The 20,366-nt window shown below is 41.5% G+C and overlaps 2 protein-coding genes across 6 annotated transcripts in view; one reads left to right on the top strand and one right to left on the bottom strand.

Annotated features, from left to right (window-relative positions):
- The window catches only part of LOC109402231 (uncharacterized), a 39,004-nt gene extending 34,791 nt beyond the window's left edge, over positions 1 to 4,213 (top strand). The window contains exons 6-7 of one of the 2 annotated variants that reach the window (XR_009996168.1): positions 3,682 to 3,902; positions 4,012 to 4,213. Coding sequence is in view for 1 of the 2 variants with exons in the window: in XM_029874123.2 (XP_029729983.2) it covers positions 3,682 to 3,687 (6 nt within the window). In the remaining variant the exon portion in view is untranslated. Of the gene's footprint in view, positions 1 to 3,681 lie in introns of both variants that reach the window. The other variant, XM_029874123.2, reaches the window with a different exon arrangement.
- Positions 4,214 to 4,374: 161 nt separating this feature from the next.
- LOC109413004 (CDGSH iron-sulfur domain-containing protein 2 homolog) lies at positions 4,375 to 14,718 on the bottom strand. 4 transcript variants are annotated; one of them, XM_029874124.2, is made up of 4 exons: positions 14,551 to 14,718; positions 14,344 to 14,486; positions 5,188 to 5,399; positions 4,375 to 5,121 (listed from the first exon to the last, which is right to left on the bottom strand). In XM_029874124.2, exons 2-4 carry the CDS (start codon positions 14,438 to 14,440, stop codon positions 5,032 to 5,034), a joined length of 399 nt encoding a protein of 132 aa, XP_029729984.2. In that variant the 5' UTR covers positions 14,441 to 14,486; positions 14,551 to 14,718; the 3' UTR covers positions 4,375 to 5,031. The 4 variants fall into 4 exon arrangements, with proteins under 4 accessions (XP_029729984.2, XP_019542223.2, XP_062701257.1 ...); XM_019686678.3 differs by having other exon boundaries at positions 14,344 to 14,483; XM_062845273.1 differs by having other exon boundaries at positions 14,344 to 14,455.
- Between the last annotated feature and the right edge of the window lie 5,648 nt (positions 14,719 to 20,366).

The following is a 20,366-nucleotide window of genomic DNA, read 5'->3' as shown; positions in this document are numbered from 1 at the left end:
GGTTCCTCTAGACATTGCTTCGAAGATTTCTCTAGGAATTTCTCCAGGAATCCCGCCAAGAACTGTTCCTGGAGTCTTACTAGTTATCTCAGCAAGAACTTCTCAGACCCAAGATTGTCCCTTGTGGTACATCCGCGGTGGTGTTGTACCTCTTTTCGTCCTCGTCCGTGTCATAGAGTAGCACCCTATTCTGGAAATAGCTCTCCAGTATCCGGTGTAAGCTATCCGGGACTCCTAGGTGTTGAATGGCGCATTCAATGGCTGCCCAACTGACGCTATTGGACGCCTCGCTGGCCGACTTGATGGCTACCGTCCGGACCCGGAGCCTTGTTCAACTTGAGTGACTTCGCAATTACGATGAGTTCATCCTTCGTCACTGGGGCTACCTACGCCTGGGTCGGTTGGGGGGGGGGGGGGGGGGTGAGTTCAGCCCATGGTCTGATATCGTGGCGCGGAAACAGCGTTTCCACGATCCTCTGCAGCATCTCGGGTGGGCGTTCCGAGTGCGCTGACGCTCCTTTCGTTTTGGCCATGACTACTCTGTAGACATCACCCCAGGGTGTCGTGTTGGCTGCCTGGCAGAGATTTTCAAAGTACGCTCGTTTTCCTGTCTAAATCTCTCCGTTCAGTGCCAGTTTAGCCGCCCTGTAGGCCTCACTTCTTTCCGCTCTACCCTCATAGGTACGAGCTCCTATGTCCTTGCTCAAAGCACTTGAAGCACGCCACTGGCGGCGGCTCCTATATGCTGAGCGGGCACACTGACCAAGCTACCTTGATCTTGCCGACTACTGTCGCCTTGTTCGCCTCCCCTACGGGGAGCTTGAACGTGGCAATCTGCGTACCAGCCGGGCCCTTTCGCAGGTGGATCGATGCACTTGGTACATCTATCTCGCACTGCTGCTTGAGTACGACTGCGAGCACTTCTGCGTCGGCGATTTCGTCCAGGTTTTTACACTGGAGAGTTGCCTCCGCTGTTAGAGGTCTTACCTGTTATTTTTCTCCAAGTACTTCCTGGGCTAGTGATTTGTAGGATGCACCTTTCTTGGCTGCATCCTTCTTCAGCACTACCATCATCTCTCCAGTCCTGGTGCGTCGGATGCTTTTTACATCCGCGCCCAGCGGTGAGAGACGATTTTCGCCCCGCATGGCCTTCAGCACCTCGGCATATGTGTCTGGCTCGGTTTTGAAGACCAGCGCGTCTCTCCGTTCGCGCTTTCGGGCTGGTTTCCCTTTTCTCAACTTATTTCTCTTTCCAACCGTAATCCAAGGGTTCTCCTTCCCTTGGTCTGGTTGGCCGCCACTCTTCTTGGTATTGGCTTGTTGGGGCTTTGTTTCCCTGCCCCATGCGCGTATCGCAACCGGCTTGGTAGCCTGGTTACTCGCGCTCCCTTTTCCTCCCGCTTCGGCTTCGCACCCATTTCTACCGTACGCTTCTTGGGCCGTGACTTTCCAGCAGGCTTCGACCGTGCAGCTTGAGTCGTAGGGCGTCTTGACCGTTCCGCTACGGCCCCGGCGAGCTATATGGTCCTATGCTGCATTGTCGCGTTACCCGCAAAGAGGAAGCTGTCCGTTCCTCCTTGCTCGCGTCTGCAGCACTTCGTTCCTCTGCCAGGAGATCGTACTCCTTTTTGGCCAGAGCCAACGATTTGCGCAGCTTCAGCAGGCCCTGTTTCAGGCCCTTGCTGATGTTGCTTCGCCCGCTAGTATAGCTGATCAGCTCATCCAGCTGTTCGGCAACTACCAACATCTTTGGTAGGCCGCTCATGTTGCGGTTTATCGCCCGCGTGAGATCTGCACCGGTCATCTGTGCTTCCTCCGTTGGCCCTGTACCGCTTCGTGCGCTTACTCCACTTGCGCTCGTTGAGCTACCTGCTGTTGCGTCGCTGGTGGGTGCACCAGCCCCTCGTGGGGGCGATCTCGCCAAGCCACCCCGCGCGAACGGATTCAACGCCTCACTGTTCTCAACTCCGCTCACGACCCCGGTTTTGTTTTGGTGATAGGATTCATTTCTATTGGGCCCCCTTAGAGCTGCTGTTCCTCACTGTAAATGAAGTAGTTGCCAAGGATCCTGGTGGTTATCTGTGCAAGCAGGGAGCCCACCCGAGGGTGGGCCCAGGCCCTTTTGGGGACTGGGCTCAGAGGCGGATCAGCGATAATCAGGATACTTCAACTGAACCTACTTTCGCCCTGTTAGTTGCCTAAGCTGGGTACAGATCAGAAAAGTACTTTAAGGCCATGCCACGGTTTTATGGGGCGGAAGACAGCGTCGACATGAGCCTATCCGCCGTTTCAAGTCAGTGTCATCCGACCTTACTAAGAGGATAGAATGCCGTCGCCATCAGCTCACTTGTGCATAGTTACCTAAGCGTGTACCATCTCAAAACCAATTACTAAGCATGACCAGTATACCATAATCAGGAACTTACTGGCACCGTTCCTGATGTGCCCGAGGCTGGGCTGTGACACTTTGTAAGCGGTGTCATGTAACTTGTACAGAGTTTGCTTCCGGAAATGTGGAATTTCTGAAGAGAACCAGCAGAGCCCAATGCAAGTCCCCCGCCACGCCTAGGCTTACTTCGCTTGAGCAGTTCGTATGTCCCGGTGCTCGGTCTCCTCCCGGTGCCAAACGTGGTAGACCACACTGATGTGCGAATATGGTTCGCTTAGGAAAGAATCCTACGCCTGAGAGTCCTGGAATGTCGTCCATATTCTCTCGGAACTACAGAGGAGGTTGAACGTAGACTCGAGAAGTGCTTAAAATGTCCAGGGGTAAAAATAGTGCTCATAAAGCTCTAAAGTGAGAAACAGACATTATGCCAGTTGTGACGTTTGCGTCAAGAAAAAAAAAGACGTTACTTTTGTTTTGAAGTGTCTTGCGTTCGTAAAAAAAATGTGCACAACAAATGTATCGTGCCCCACGTAAGGCGACATGCAACGAATAACTAGCAATAAAGCCCTACAAATGCGCTTTTTCTATTTTGTTTTCGAATTCCACAAATTCACAAAAGACGCATCACAAACTTACAACATACAATACAGAGCATAAATTGGGCCCTGTTATCCAAATGGAGTCCAATCCCTGGAGAACATAGGTGTTCTGTGGTTCTAGGTCCATCAGTCAATCCTGTGATCGTATTTTTTTTTCTCTGGCTGGTTGCCTTTTGTTCGTAGCGTCAGTTGCTTACATAGCTCGAGTTTGGTCTAGGAATTTCTAATCCTAAAGCGGCACTTCCATTCGGGCTTCAATACAAGACCGTCTACATTTTGATGTCCGTGTTAGGGGACGGCTTGCATGTCTTGTAGTTATTCTTTGCCCGAGTTGGCCAGAGCGCTACAAATGCTTAATTAGCGAACCGGGGCATATCTTCAAGCGACGGTATAACCCATAATACAGAAACGTTTACGATTAATTAAAGTGAATATATAACGAAGCCACACTTCGAATTTTCAAAAGCACAAATCTGAAGAACCGAGGGTTGGTTTGCGGTGAAAAGTTGATCGATTGGTCATCACCAGCGGGTCACCAATCGATCAACTTTTCAGCGCAATCCGTCTTTTGGTTCCTCAGATTTGTGCTCTTGAAATTTTTAGGTGTGGCTTCGTTATATATTCACCTTAAACCCTAACAAAGAATTCATATGGGCAATTGCATTAATTTGTCTGTTGTCTTTTTATTTTCAGATTTAAAACTCATCACTCAAAGTAAAACTAGGATAAACGCAGAGTTTTCACACTTGAGCAATAGGACGAAATACAATCAACTCAAGCAAACAGTTCCCAGCAAACCATAACTCAATTAGACAACATGAAGAAGAATAGCAATAACCAATAGATATCAAACCCCAACAAGATTAAATAGTGTAGTTTGAAAACGAGTGCCATTCTGATCGAGAACAACAATTGTAAGTATAACTGTGTCGCTTTTATACTAGATATTTGTAAACTTGACCGCCATTTTTTGATTGATTAATTTTACTGCCGTGTACACCATGTTTGTTCCATGGCTGTTAGAATTTCTTTATTCTATGAGATGGAACAATAGAAGCTTGCAAGCTCATGTACACGGCATTTTTTTCTACTGATAGCTGCGACATAAATCCAAGTAGTAAAAACGTGACAACAAGAGCCATCAAAAGTCAAAAGTAGATAATAAAACATCTGTTAGCATAAAAGTTGTAATAATGACTGTGATATTAAGTGATTTGTTTAATAATCATTGTGTTTTATGCCCAATAGAATTTGAGAGAAACATCCATGTTACTTATTCTGAGAAGCAAGGTCAGATTTAAAACCGGAGGAGCTGAGAGTAAAATGAATAAAACTTTGGGCTATCCAAGGGCTTTCTCTATCGATTAGTAAACTCCACAGCATAACTTCATAACTCAACTGGTTCAAATTTATTATCCACGATATCAATTCGGAAATTAGAAAAACACACACACGTGGTACCTACAATGTTTAGAACATTCGGCAGTTTTAAAAGAGGTTCTTGTAGCACCATCTGCCCTGTAACAGGTTTTAAATCCATTCTCTATCGATTCCGGCTCTAGCCGTACGTCGATAGAAAAAGTCAGTACGTACTAATTGTAAGGAAACATGCTGAATGCTTATACTGGTTGAGTCGTAACGTCTCATGCAAATTGCTTGGTGTTAGGACGAGACAAAAACATGAATAAAACTCTCGAAAAGTAAGTGAATGTTGAATTAATTGGGTGACGTGTGCCATCACCGTATTTTTGCATTGAAGTAGGTAATTTCCAGTTTACTGTGTATAACAGTTTAAAAATGAAGAATTCGATAAACAGAATGATGTGATGAATGCCGTCTTACTTCTCTCTCTTTCTTTTTTAAGAATTGGTTCTCCTATTAGATTCTATGCAAATATCCTAGCGCTATCGGGTTCTTTAATGCACATAATTTGCTATTTTTGTATTGAGTTTTAGATGCGTTTAAAAAGCACTATTCAATTATACAATTGGAATCAATCGGAACTTTCGAGTACCTGTCCGTTGTAGATCCTCGGAAGTTGCCTTAGTTCTTCTTGCGCGAAACGACCACCGGTCCGAGGTTATCCTGGCACTCCTTGTTGTGGGCACCGTGCGATCCGTCACAGTACGGCCACTGAAAAAAAAAAGAAACATCCGATTATTTCACGAACAATAAATATTGCTTCATTATGGTCCTTACGTTCTTCGACTTCCAGCAACGGCAGAAGGCGGCCTTCTCGGCGATGTCCTCGATGTCGATCATGTCCACCACCTTGGCCTCGGCCATCCGGATGGAACGATTCACCTTGGTGCTGGGCTTGGGCCGGGCTTCCGGGCAGAACGCCAGATAGGACACGTACACTAGGCCACCGACGGCGGCCGTCGGCGGGATCAGCGACAGCCAGTCCGTGACTGAAACGAAATTCAAGAAACACATTTCAAAATGGAGCACTAAAACAGTGGTTACAGTGAAGGGGACGTTATTAACTACGTAGACTAAAGTTGGTGATCATTTGAGACTTCCCTTCCCTTACCTCATCATAGACTTTTTTCCTTACAACACATTTGAAATTTGTGTTATCTTACGCGAAGGACCCAAGTACCGACAGTGCCAGTAGAAGTATGTTCACATCGCCAAAGAATGTTCCCAGAAGATGTCTAGCAAAGGTATTGAACGCGTGGTGCACACTTGTTTTGACGATTTCAGAAGACGATGGCAGCAGATGTTCCAACTCCGGTGCCTTGAACCATTTTACGAAAACCGAAAGTTCCCTAGAAAATGTCCGGCGGTACGGTGGCAAGGTGGCGGCTCCCAATAGAGGTTCGATTAAGTGTGTCGCAAAAGGAAACATAAAGCCGAGACCTGAACGCAGTCAAGGGAGGTGCACGACGGCATGGGCATAGCCAGAGGGGGCAGGGCTTGGGGCCGTGTTTCTTTCAGGAACAACTCTAAGGATTATTTTAAAAATAATTTTTAAAAAATTCAACCAAGGATTTCCCCAGGAACTCTTTTTAGAATTCCTTCAGGAGTTTCTCTTGGAATTCTTTCAGGAATTCCTCCAGAATTTAATCCATTTCTTCCTCCAGGGACTGTTCAAGGATTTCCTTATGAGTGCCTCTAGGAACTATTTGCGGGATTCCTTCAGGAACTGCTACAAGGATTTCTCAAAGAGTTCCTCCACGAGTTTCTTCTGAGATTGCTCCGGGAATTATTCCAGGATTTTTTTCAGAAATGCCTCTAGATAATCCTCCAGGAATTCTTCTAGAGACTCCTCCAGGAGTATTTCTAGAGATTCCTCCGTTAATCCCTACAGGCACTCCTCTGTCTATGATATTCTCCAGGGATTACCCCAAGAATTTCTGCAGGGCATAACTCGGGAGTTTCTTCTGTGTTTTTTTTATGAAACAACTTATTTTAAAAGTTCCTCCAAAGAGCCTCCCGGGAACTCTTCTTTGGATCCTTCAGCAATTCCTCCTTGTATTCTTTAAGGAACTCCTTCAGAAATTAATTCAGTACTTCCTCCAGGGACTGTTGATTCCTCTAGGAATTCCTTCAGGACTTCCTCCAGAGATTCCTCAAGTAATTGCTTCCAGGATTCTTCCAAGAATTCTTCCAGGAATTCTTACAGAAATTTATTCAGGAAATCTTGAAGGGATTTTTTCAGAGAATCCTACAGAAATTCCTCCAAAGATTTGTCCAGGAATTACTTCAGGGAATCCTCCAAAAATTCCACCAGGTATTCTCCTAGGCATTCTTCCAGGAAAAATTTCAGGCATTCTTCCAGGGACCCCTCCTTGGATTCTTGCAGGGATTCCTCCAGGAATTGCTTCAGAGACTTTTCCAGGAATTTCTCCTGGGATTGCTTCAGGAGTTCTTCCTGGGCTACCTCCAGAAATTCATGCAGGCATTCCTCCAAGATTTCATCCAGAAATTTCTCCAGGGTCTCGTCGAAGAATTCCTCCAGGAATTTGTTCAGGGTTTTTTCCAGAAATTTCACCGGGAATTATTCAAAAAATTCCATCATAAATTATGTCAGCAACTCATCTAGGAATTTCTCCAGGAAACTTTTCAAAATTTCTCTAGAAATGTATCCAGTAATTATTTCAAGGATTCCTCCAGGAATTTCATCATGGCTTCTTCCAGCAATTCTCTCAGGAATACCTCCAGGAATTCATCCAGGCATTCCTCCAGGATTTGATCCAGGAATTTCTCCACGAATTTCTTCAAGGATTCCCCCAAGGATACCTTCAGGAATTCCTTCGAGGATTTCTCCAGGAATTCCTCCAGAAATTCCACTGGAAATTCCTCCAGGAAGTTCTTAAGGGATTTTTTCAGAAAAATAAAAATAACAGAAATAGAAATAGAATTCCTCTGGAGATTCCTCTAGAAGTTCATTCAGTAATTCTTTCAAGAATTCCTCTAGAGGTTCTTCCAGCAATTTTCACAGGAATACCTCTAGGAATTCCGCCAGGCATTTCTTTAGGATTTTATCCAGGGATTTCTCCAGAAACTTTTACAGGAATTCCTCCAGAAAATACCACAGAGTTTTTTTTTCCAGGAATTCCTCCAGAAAATACCACAGAGTTTTTTCCAGGAATTCCTCCAGAAATTTATCCTGGACATCCTCCAGAAACTATGACAGCAATTCCTTCAGGAATTGTAGGATTTTTTTCAGAGATACTTCTAGGAAATTCTCCAGGAATACTACGAGGAATTTTTCAGAGATTCCTCCAGACATTCCTCCACGAATTCCTCCAGAGATTCATCCAGGAATTGCTTCAGGGATTCTTCCAGGGATTTCTCCACGAATTTCTCCAGAGATATTCCCGGAGATTCTTCCAGGAAATCCTCCAGAAATTCCTCCAAGGGTTCTTGCAGGAATACGACCGTAACCCAAAATATGTTTTGCATATTCGCATTCTTTGTAAAATTTGCAGTAAATATAGTATGTTGAACATTTAGTTTTCTTTAGAAAAACTAGTTCGCTCAATACTCGAATTTGCGACTGCTGTGTGGAGCCCGTATCACTCGTCATGGATTAACCGTATTGCAGGCATGCAAAAGAAGTTTGTTCGTCGTGCTTTAAGCAGGCTTCCTTGGAACGATCCTGCAAACCTGCCACCCTACCGGGATCACTGCCAGTTGTTAGGAATCGCCATACTGGAAACTCGACGCAATGTTTCGCAAGCTATGTTCATCGCCAAACTCCTGAAGCTGACTCCCCATCACTATTGGCTGACTTGAATTTGTATGCTCCCGAACGACTGCTCCTAAGGCGTAACTATTTCCAACTCAGTGCGCGTAACAGCCTATATGGTCAACATGATCCTTTAAGGTGCCGGCCAGAGTGGACGCGTCACGCTACTAATTCCCAATTTGAACATACCTTTCCAATGAAAACTATCCCGACGTCTCCAATAGACAGAAATGTCATGTCTTTTTTCTGGACAGATGTGTCATGACAGAAATGTTCTCCTGCCGTTTGCATGGAGAGCAGCAGCGGTGTTGATCACTTCTGTTGCGTTTTCTCTTTCTGGCAGCAAAATGGCAAGACATTTCTGTCTAGTGGAGACATAGGGTAAATGTTCAACAGACTATGTATATTTACTGCAAATTTTACGAAGAATGCGAATATGCAAACATATCTTTGAGGTTTACGGTCATATTTATGAGTTATAGTGAAAAATCTGACAAAAAATGCGTCAAAACGTTGTAACTTCACGGTAGAATGTGTCAGGTGTTACATACATGTATTAGCCATTTTACGAAACGATAACAATGTTAATAATGATATTGATTTTCACGTGGTAGTGATACTATCTCCTGTTAAATTTTCATTCAGAAAATCGGCTTGTAAAATGAACTATGATGATATCATCGAGCAAGAAGAGTAGCCAGAGTTGAGTAACTGTTCAGTGGTTCTCAACAATTACTCACCGACCAAACTTAACTGATTTTTTTTTTTGTAAAAAAAAATCTTGTTTTATTTTCTGCTTTATAAAATAGTAACTTGATGATTTTGTGGCTATATCGGTCTCTTTCTACTCATAGTATAAGGGAGTAGAGATCAAAGTGGATAATGAAATGATAGATATGATAGAATTCGCTAGGTAGCGAACAAGTGTGAAAATTTTTATAGAAGGTGAAATTAGGCAAGTAGGCCATGTATTGAACGAATACATCGAATGCGTGAAACTTCTGCCGTGCGACCTGTGCTTTTAAACAGATCGGCTTGGTTGGTAGTTCATACCACCTTACCAAGACTGGCAAAAGTTTCAGGCACCCGACAGCCTAATGTATTGTTCTGTTTTCATCACAAATTCTATCGATCGGTAGCTTTTTCGGAATTCGCACTCCGTTCATTGAGGTATGTCTATATCGCGGCGTGTTCTTCCTATTAGCTTTTTCGATCTTATAGGATAGAACACTTTTCTTTTTGAGCCAAACTTTTCATATCATATGCTGATTTATCGACCGTATTCTATTAATAACTTGATGATTTTGTGGCTTAGATCGAAAAAGCTAATAGGAAGAACACGCCGCGATATAGACATACCTCTATCGAAGTTCTAAATCGATTTATGAAGATAACTGAAATTAGAAGGCAATTGTTTCATAGGTACATTTTCAATAATTTGGTTGAGGTCTATTAAACTATCATCTCTCGCGAAATGAAGCTTATTCAGGAAAAGTGCTTTGCATTTAAGATCAGGATTATGTAAGTTCAAACCTCCTTTGAGTTTTGGTAGCGTCAAATCATTAAAAGCTACAATTGTTGGATGTCCTTGCCAAAGATATTGTCGAATTAATTGTATTATTTTTTACAGGTATTTGCTAGCATTGGAATGATAGATCCAACATACCATATTTTTGATAGTGCAAATGTATTTATAAAAGTGATTTTTTGAATTAAATTCAATTGTCTAGTTTTGTTCATCCAAAGAAATCTTGAAAGTTTTGTGAGAGCTGATTTCCAATTCTGTTCTATGGTATCACTTATTGAACTGTAAAATATTATTCCTAGAATTTTTACCTCATCAGTTACGTTTATCCAATTCGGTAAATTTCGTTAAAAAAGCAATTTGATTGCTTTTGTTTTTGCTAAATTAAGTTCTGCCCCCGAAGTGAGACAGAAATGGTCAAATATTTGCTTAATTGCATCAATTTTCGAAAAATCCTCAACTATTACAGATATGTCATCTGCATATGCACATACTAGATCAAGATTGCCATTGCATTCACGCCTCAAGATTTGTATGAGTGGTTCAAAATACAATACAAATAAATGCATGCTAAGAGGATCCCCTTGCTTTACAGAGCATCCTAATTTGATATCTTCCGGTCAATGGCCATTTATCAAGATTTTCGAATAGGAAATTGAAAAAATATGTTTCAAAAAATCAATGAAATGCTTGTTAATGTTCATTTGTTCAAGTGTTTTGAATAGAAATTCATGATTGACCCGATCGAATGCGCGTCTAAGATCGAACGATATAAGAATTCCTTTTTTCCGATTATACTTGAACATTGGAGATTGGAATTCTATCTCTGATTGCTAGAACAGCTTGACATATTTTTTTTTAGAATTTGAACATTTCTGAGATGACGTTAGCAACAAAGGCATTAATTCGTTTAATCTATTTTTTTTTTAAATTCGCGATAATATTTTATAATCAAAATTTGTCAACGTAATAGGTCTGATTGAATCGATGTCATCCGTATTCTTTTTTCTAATTAGAACAACATAGCTTTTGACAAAATCCTGATTAATAGCGCCTTGAATAGCATCATTCATTACATAAGTAATTTCTGTTCCTATTATATCCCAACATTTTACATAAAATTCTTTTGTCAATCCGTCAAGTCCAGGGGATTTCTTAGAAGCACTTGAACAAATGGATTTAAAAACCTCATCCACTGTGAACCTGTTCATCAAAGAATCGTTCGCTGCACAAGCATTGGGAATCGATTTTTGGGGTGAAAAATTAATAACATAATCGATGTTGGTTTCTTGAAATAGATTTCGAAAATAATCAAATATTTTGTGTTCAATGTCAGTAGAATCTTCAAAAGTGGTATCGCCTATCGTTAGTTTTTCAAATCTTGATTTTTGTCGTTTCTGAAATTTTTGTCCTACGTGGAAAGTACTAGTTTCTTTGCCTTGAATGTACGTTTCATTACATCTTTTGTAGAATGAAAATTTTCGCTGATGTGATAGCATTTTCGCTTTAATTTTGTTGATATTTTTAAAAAGATCCCCTCTTGCACTACCGTAATCGTCGTAACATCTTTTGAGACAAAAATAGTAATATTCCATGGTTTCATTAAATACTCTGAATTGTTGTTTTGACTTCCATTTTAAAAACGAAATCAATTTGGGTTTTGCAAAACAAATCCACCAGTCCATCCAAGATCTATGAAAACGTCGACGACTTGTCCAATAAATCCATTTAGTTTGTAACTCAGCTAGAACTTCAGCAGTCAAGACCTCTGCCCTGCATGTCCAGACGCCCCTACCATCTCTTTTACTGCACTTTGGCATCTTCAATCGACTAATGATAGCTTTATGATCAGTAAAGCAATTAATTTGTAGTTTTGCATCAACAATTTTGTCTTCAGACTTTGATCAACATAGATTCTGTCTATCCTTGATCCACAATTTGGTCTTATGAATGAGTATTCAATGTCGTTTTTGTGTATCTTTTCCCAAGTGTCAATGACTCTAGCGTTCTGTATCAAGTTTTTCAATTGTGGACTTATGTTATTTCCACTTGTAGAGTCTTTTGCGTGTGTTATTGAATTGTAATCACCTCCCATTACCAGTGAACTGCATTCATGTTTTGAAGCAATGTCGATTATAGAACTATAAAAAATCAGAATCTGGTTGATAGGGATCTATCAACGTCAGCAAGGCTAAATCATTGGATGTTAACTCGACTCCAACTTAACGTTGAACCATTCGTCATTGAAATCATTGCCATCATCAAGAATTTGAAAGCAGTTGTCTCGTCCAAAACAAAAGATTTTGCCATGAAAATGTATTCACTGCTCTCCACATGAGGAATGGAATACAGTGAGTATATTTTCATGGTCATTGTTTTGATTTACAGTGAAAAACTGCTTTTCGTTTTCCGAAAAATGATGACGGATGCTTGAGCCTTAAAAGCAGTGGAGAAGATCGAAAATTTGCAAATTTCCATCAACTGGTGCTTTATAAATTGGGCCATCGATGCCATCAGAAACCGATATCAACAGAAATTCCAGAACGAAAGTGGAAGTGAGTAGGCCACATAGTAGGAAAGGGTTGCGACGAAATCTGCAAATATGCACTGGGTTTAAATCCGGTAGGACTTCACAGCAGCGGCAGACCCAGAGGCTCGTGGCGCAGAGCCTCAACAAGGACATGAAGGAAATCGATAGGAATCTGATTTGAGCCCAGCCCAATGCCCCAATGCTTTTAGCCTGTGAAAGAGTTGGAGTTAAATTTGCGTTCGAAGAAATTCTGCCGTTTACCAAGAACCGTTCAAAACCGTCCCTGAGTGAAATAGTCTCTTGCAAAGTCGGGCAAATTTCAACACGACCGGTGGTCTCTCTTTGAGAGTGGCGCTTAAGCCACCGTGCTTTAACCAAATCCTCAAGAATAGTTTACGAACGTTCGTAAACTATTCTTGAGGATTTGGTTAAAGCACGGTGGCTTAAGCGCCACTCTCAAAGAGAGACCACCGGTCGTGTTGAAATTTGCCCGACTTTGCAAGAGACTATTTCACTCAGGGACGGTTTTGAACGGTTCTTGGTAAACGGCAGAATTTCTTCGAACGCAAATTTAACTCCAACTCTTTCACAGGCTAAAAGCTACTTAGGGAAAACCGAAGGGATTCTTACTCATCCGAGCGAAGTAACGGAACTGGTACGTTTGGCATAAGGCCGTTTGGCATAATGCCATTTGACATAAGGACGTTTGGCATAAAGGACACTTGGCATAAAGGACATTTGGCATAAAGGACGTTTGGCATAATGGACATTTGGCATAAAGGACGTTTGGCATAAAATGATTTCAGTAAAAAATGAACTACAAACTTATCGTTAAAGAACGAAAAGTATTTTTAAAAAGGATAATACATTAGAATGCATTATTTTTTTCTGGTTATAATATGCAGACAAGGATGATTTACTGGAAAGAATAATTACCGGAATCCAAATTGCTTGTATCGATAAAGAACAGCCTATACACAAAAGAAGGAATATTCCCCCTCCGGAAAATAATCCAATTCATGAAAGCAAAAGGTTATTCCGAAAATAAGAGATCCAATATAATGCACCACTAACAAGTTTGCCTTCTTGCCACTGAAGGCTGTTCTTAAATTTTTCTCCAGAGGGAAAATATATTTCACATATTCTTTATGCCAAACGTCCTTTATGCCAAACGTCCATTATGCCAAATGTCCTTTATGCCAAACGTCCTTTATGCCAAATGTCCTTTATGCCAAACGTCCTTATGCCAAATGTCTTTATGCCAAACGGCCTTATGCCAAACGTACCAGACCCCTCCTAGGGATGCTTAGGATTCATGAGTGAGTGATATGGTGTGGTAGGCACGAAGATGCTCTATGCCCAAAGTCAATGAAATTTCCAATAAGAAAAGTCCGACCGGGAATCGAACCTTTCATCCCCAGCATAATCTTACTGATTATTCACGCGTTTACCGGTTTGACTAAATGGGACCTTGATACACTAAGGTAAACTTTAACTAAAAAATTTGGAAGCTTTAACATAAAATGGACTTGTTTCACTACGGCTCCGAGCGGCGCAAAGGCTTCTGTCTGCTCTGATATCGGTCAAATAGAAGCAAATCTAGGTTTATTATCTCTATTTACGCTAGTCATACATGAGACATTACACTACATCATTCGCAGATCAGACAACTATGTGCGTGTCAACTGCTCTACAACAAGCAACTACATGACCCACAAATAAAAAGTGACACCAAAAACAAATCTTACATAACAGTCTTGTAACTAATCTTGTTCGCTTAGCTTTTCGCACCACGAGACTCTAGATCAACCGGAGTAAACATTACCTATCCTAACGCCCTATTTACCAGCACCAAGTGTAGCGAACCGCTCGACTGGCGAAATATGAATTCCATTTTCTCCGCCGAGCTTGGGTCACGCTTGAGCTGTCCCCAGTTACCACTTTTTTTTCTGTGAAGGTCTTCCTCCAGCCAGCTCTCAGAAGATGGAGAATCAACGTGTGCTGGCTGCTGAATCACATCAGCAAAAGGTCCCCCCCCATTTGTATCCAAGAAGTGCATTGAAAGGGATAGAAAATGGAGTTTCGAAAAACGTAGGTACTTACATCCCAGCCGGAACCATCCTCCGAAGCTGTCCGGGATCGGCAATCCGGCCAAGTAGTTGGGCAGGGTGGTCTTGACAAGTCCGGCAAGCAGCTGCATGATTGCGTAGATGATCTACAATACCTGAGGAGACGAAAGGTACCTTCTAGTTGTAATGATTCATCAGTTTCGGCGCTGATGTGAAGGCTAGACGCACAAAAAAAACTCACCACTTTCTAATACCGCGCAGGTGACACGAGAGAGGAAGGACTGGAAGTACGAGGCTTCGAGAAGTCAGTCGATCGGGACCAGGTGCTCTGTTGTTTCACTACACAACGATTAGACACCGAATGAGACTCGCGGATCGGATGATGGGAGAACGGATCAGCAAAAGCCAAGCAGGGCAAAAAAAAAACTGCTGATGTCTGTCACTGTCAGACGGTTGGCCGAAAAGAGGATAGAAAAGGGAATACACTGACATAACTGCGCCTCATCGTTCATAAAACTTCCCGCTCGTTGAAAACTAGGGTATGAGCACCCTTCTTCAGCCTATGCCCCATGTTCATTCTATTCTAAAAAACAGGCGATTTAGACACCGTTTTTTCCGTCCTTTTTGTTATCGTGCATGCTCACTCCAAAGACAATATAGACGTCTTATACTTATGATACACATGTGATACAAGAATCACTGTACAATTACGCTTGAAATGAGTGCCATACTGAAAATTCTCTCAGTTCAAGTCAGTCTTGTTAGAATTTTCTTGACACTGCGTACCGTTGTACAGGAATCACACTCGTATCACATGTCTGTCTGGGGTATTAACTATATACATTTCCCATCGTTTTATGAGTAAGCGCTGTTTGCAGTTCAGAAGGAATTTTATGGCCTATCTTGATGCATGGGAAATTCCTTGCCTGAATCAAAAGATATTATAGTACAAGATGAAGATTGTCGCTCTCGTCGCTGTCCGCGACATCTCCGGGTCATATCTGTCAAACGGTTTGTTTACAGCATCAGCTAGTGGCGATGAAAGGCTAACATATGAAAGTGTCTGAAATAGAATATGTCAGCCTCCATACTGAGTGACAAAATCTTGAAAATGTTTGTTACGGAAATCAATGATTTAAGTAATCTGAGCCGAACATCAATAGAAATTTTTGTCAGGTTCTTCAACGCCGTCTAACAAAAAAAATATAATTTTGTTTTTAGAAACGAGTATACACGGTGTTCAATAAGTTCGGATACAGAGTAAAATTGAATTTATTTCCCATCTGTAATTCATATTTGCAAAGTGAATGTATTAATTGAAAGCTCACATAATACTGATCAAATACAGTACATGTTTTGAAATAAACTGTGCTTTATCCTTTTGTAATAAGTGCAAATGTGTCTCAAGTTCCTTTCGGCCGGCACGCACGTCTGCCATTGGTATTTCGTCTAGTTTTTATTGAGTACTGGTGTTAGGTTGAATCAAATTAGGTTGTTGCCCTCAGTATTAGTGGTAGCAACTATGGCCATACAAAATAATCTATAAGATTCAGATTGGGTGAAGAACGGACTCATTTTATTTTGATCTTTAAAATTGCTACAATTGCCACTGTACCTGTTTTAATGATTTTTGTTTTGTTAAAAAGCAAGGCTGCGTTATATCTCAATTTAATCCATAATTATCTTTTCCAAAACTTGTTTATATCCCTATTGTGGCAAATTTTAACCAAAATTGGCTTTATATAATGTATTTATGCCTTTTTCCTAGAAACAAGCACATTTTGACTAAACTTGCTAATTTATCACCATATCATCACTGAAATAGCAGTGTAAAGCTTTTGTCTATTAATTTAGTTATTTTAATTTAGTATAGTGAGATGTAAACTCAAAAGTCGACGCTTTAGACTTCTGTAGTTTGATCAACTTATCGAAAATTAGTCCAGCGTGCCGGAGCTAACAAACTTTAGATACATCTAATGCTTATATAAAAAAGTAGAAAAAGATTTTATTCAAAACCATATGCTATATTTGATCAGTGTTGTACAGGGGATGGCCAAAATGTTTGGGATAGGCAACTTTTTTTTCTCTCAAAAAGTTCCACAAACTATAACTTTTCATAGAGCGCATCAAAAAATCTCAAATTTTGACTGTTTGTCAACCTATTATGTGTGCATCATTGGTACAAATTTGGGCCCGATTGATTAATATTTTGCAAAGTTAGAACCGTTCGGGTAAAACACTATTTTTCAGACTATTAAAATATAGGTTCTTTTTAAACGTTGAAAAAAGTTATCATGGTTTGACACTTTTTGGATTTTTCTCGAAAAAATGTAATTTTTTTACATCAATGTCAATACATTTTAGTGTTGATATCTGTTGTGAACGAGCATTCGTACCCTTTGGATCGGCTCGGCTCGTCTCCATCACGACGACGGATGGACGACGACCGCCGCCGCCGCCGACGACGACGACGAACAGAAGCAACAACAGAACGTCATCGACTGCAACAGCAGCAAGATGCTGCCCGCGCGCGTTCTCCACGGTATTACTTTTAATAGATTTTAATATGTTGTAGTATTGTGTAAATTGTGTACATAGTTTATGTTAATAAATGTGCATGTTTTTATTATGTAATGTCCGCGTGTGGAAGTATCCTATTCGGCCACATATCGCATTCCCCCGGACATGAAAGTGGCGACGGTTTTTCGTAGTTGGGTCGTACCGCAGCTCCAAACGACCAACTCAACGATTCTACGCGGGAGGGAAGATGGACGAAAATGCACCGTCATCGTCGCACAGCAGAACCCGGCTGGAGTCGCACATCGCCAATGTCCTCCTGCAGGAGCATGGGTTTGCTTCCGAATGATGGTCAATAATCCCCATCATCCAACGCCATCACCGAATTTGGCAACCAAGTGGAAGTCCAGTGGGAGTCCGAACGCACAGTCAGCGTCCTCCCATGGCAGCACGGTTCGATTCGGAGGATGGATATTCCCTCCAACATCATCAGGATCAAACATGAACCGCAGCAAGGAGTCCGATGCCATCTACACACGGTGTGCTCCTATGGTGATTGATCGTCGATCTACAAGATGGCTGTTTTTGCATCGACATAATCACCAACATCTTTTGGACTTGGCAGTCGCAGCTCGTCAGGAGACACACTCATCGATACAGTTAATTCCTGCAGCACAATGACTCGGTCCAGAAGACAGCCTCTCGTTTTCCACCATTCCAATTCAACACCGTTCGGATCAAGCAACCCAGCAGAAGCCAGACGTTTTCCTGGCCACGTCCTTCTGCGTAAGCCCGGTTTTGATCCCCAAGATGCACAACGTCATCGGATGCGTCCTGTCTGGCCACACAGCAGCAACAGACAGTCGGCATCCTGCGCATCATTCTTTTCCACGGTAGGCGCAATGGTGGGGCAACAACGAGATTCATATCGCATCGTGCGATCAAGAATTTCTTCGCAGCATCGAAGAAATGCGGCTTGATATCCAATCAACGTTCGTCATATTAAAAGGGGGAGATGTTGTGAACGAGCATTCGTACCCTTTCGATCGGCTCGGCTCGTCTCCATCACGACGACGGATGGACGACGACCGCCGCCGCCGACGACGACGACGACGAACAGAAGCAACAACAGAACGTCATCGACTGCAACAGCAGCAAGATGCTGCCCGCGCGCGTTCTCCGCGGTATTACTTTTAATAGATTTTAATATGTTGTAGTATTGCGCATTGCGCAGTTAAAAGTGCGACGAGGAAGTGCGGAATCTCAAATAAAAGTGCGATTTAGTGTCAGATCGTTTCGGTGTCTTCACCGCACTTATTCATTAGCTCATGATGAATAAGTGCGGTGAAGACACCGAAACGATCTGACACTAAATCGCACTTTAATTTGAGATTCCGCACTTCGTCGCAGTCCAGTTAGCAATGCAATAAACTATATTGTGTAAATTGTGTACATAGTTTATGTTAATAAATGTGCATGTTTTTATTATGTAATGTCCGCGTGTGGAAGTATCCTATTCGGCCACATATCGCATTCCCCCGGACATGAAAATATCCAAAGATTTTCCACTTCTGTTCTCAAGTTATCTCTAATCAGATTTGTTAGAGCCTATTTTGATTGAAGGAAGAACACATTTAGTAATTTTTGTGTGGTATTGTATATTTTACTTATTTTCCTCTATATGGGTAAAAATTTCAATCCTGTATAACTTAATTCGCCGTGAAAAAATATTAAATTTTATAACGTCGTATTAAGTATCAATATATTGTTGATAAACGTTAAAAAAATCATTCAATTCGGTTCACTGGTCTCCGAGATATGACAGCTCAAAAATTAGTAGCCTAAAAATAGTGTTTTACGAGAACGGTTATAACTTCGCGAAAGATTAACCAATCGAGCCCAAATTTGTACCAATGATGCACATATAATAGGTTGACAAACAGTCAAAATTTGAGATTTTTTGATGCACTCTATGAAAAGTTACAGCATGTCTTGCAGCATATTGATTTTTTTTTGTGGGAGAAAAAAAGATGCCTATCCCAAACATTTTGGCCATCCCCTGTATGACCTTTCAATAAATACATTTACTTTGGAAATCTGAATTACAGATGTGAAATTAATTCAAGTTATATGGTGTATCCGAACTTATTGAACACCGTGTACTCCGCATGTGAGAAAAAGTGATTCAGGGTATAATCAAATGTTGAGATAGAAACATTGAAAGGCAAATGAGAGAAACTAGGGATCCCAATGCAAATCGTGCTGATTATCGTCGATGATCAGCATTATCGGTGTAGTGATTTCATGACATCCACATTCTGTTTTGACAGATATGTACCTGAGATGCTCTGACGCCAGAACCATGGGACCACTAGCGAAAATCTCTATCTTGTACTATAATATCTTTTCCTGAATCGCCTAAGAAACCATTTTTCTTCGATCGTAGTACCAGCGGCGTCATGGTCGCGATTTTTTTCGCAGCCAAGTTCGCAGATTGTGAACCATCCTCGGTACCCACTTTACGTAATTTATGTTTAGTCCCTTACTGTCAGAGCTGTCAGATCGGTGTAACACGCTAAATATAATTTACACAAAAGTCAATTTACACGGAAAAAAATACACGGTAATGAATATTTATTGGGTACCGGACTGGACACAGAAAATTTAATGGTTTTCTTTGGTACATCGAGGTCTTGAAATTAGTCTATGGTAGTACCAGGGAGTAGAATCCCTGGTAGTACCAGCGGCGTCATGGTCGTGATTTTTTCCGCAGACAAGTTCGCAGATTGTAAACAATCCTCGGTACCCACTTACGTAATTTATGTTCAGTCCTTTACTGCCAGAGCTGTCAGATCAGTGTAACACGCTAAATATAATTTACACAAAAGGCAACTTACACGGAAAAAATACACGGTTATGAATATTATTGGGTACCGGACTGAGCACACAAAATTGTATCGTTTTCTATAGTACATCGAGGTCTTGAAATTCCCACATAGAGATTTACAGTTTGTCTTAAGGACAGACTTGTTAGAATCCCAAAATGGCCGCCACAATGGCCGACTCTGGCACCTACTCACGATTTCGGGCGCACAAATCTCTTCGTAAACAAAACCAGTGCACCTGATCTTCTTATTTTAAGCTTATTACAAGTGAGCAAGAACAGAATAATAAAATGCACTGTTGTTTGAAGCTTGTTTCTTGAGATTTGTGCGCCTGAAATTTTGATGCACTGTTGTACCGGGATTTTAAGACGTTTGCCCTTAAGGACAAGGTATTTGGAGTACATAGCTCAAATTTTCTAGAGCACCGTTTTTTAGAACCGTTGAACGGATTTGGATGAAAATGCATCACGCTAATTGTTCAGTGGTTGTCTATAGCGTGATGCATTTTAATCCAAATCCATTCAACGGTTCTAAGAAACGGTACTCTAGAAATTTTGAGCAATGTACTCCAAATACCTTGTCCTTAAGCTTCATACAGTAAATTTGTTGTATCTGTTGTTGTTAACATGAAACATCAAGAAATCCCATTGCAATT

This window comes from Aedes albopictus, chromosome 1 (assembly GCF_035046485.1).
Source record: "Aedes albopictus strain Foshan chromosome 1, AalbF5, whole genome shotgun sequence".
NCBI lineage: Eukaryota > Metazoa > Arthropoda > Insecta > Diptera > Culicidae > Aedes > Aedes albopictus.
This window is presented reverse-complemented; position numbering and strand designations above follow the sequence as displayed.

Coding starts and splice junctions, on each gene's coding strand:
- LOC109413004 (XM_029874124.2), bottom strand. CDS start 14,440: ATGCAGCTGCTTGCCGGACTTGTCAAGACCACCCTGCCCAACTACTTG. Junction 5,400..14,343: donor AGGATGGTTCCGGCTGGGAT/GTAAGTACCTAC, acceptor ATTTCGTTTCAG/TCACGGACTGGCTGTCGCTG. Junction 5,122..5,187: donor GTTGCTGGAAGTCGAAGAAC/GTAAGGACCATA, acceptor TTTTTTTTTCAG/TGGCCGTACTGTGACGGATC.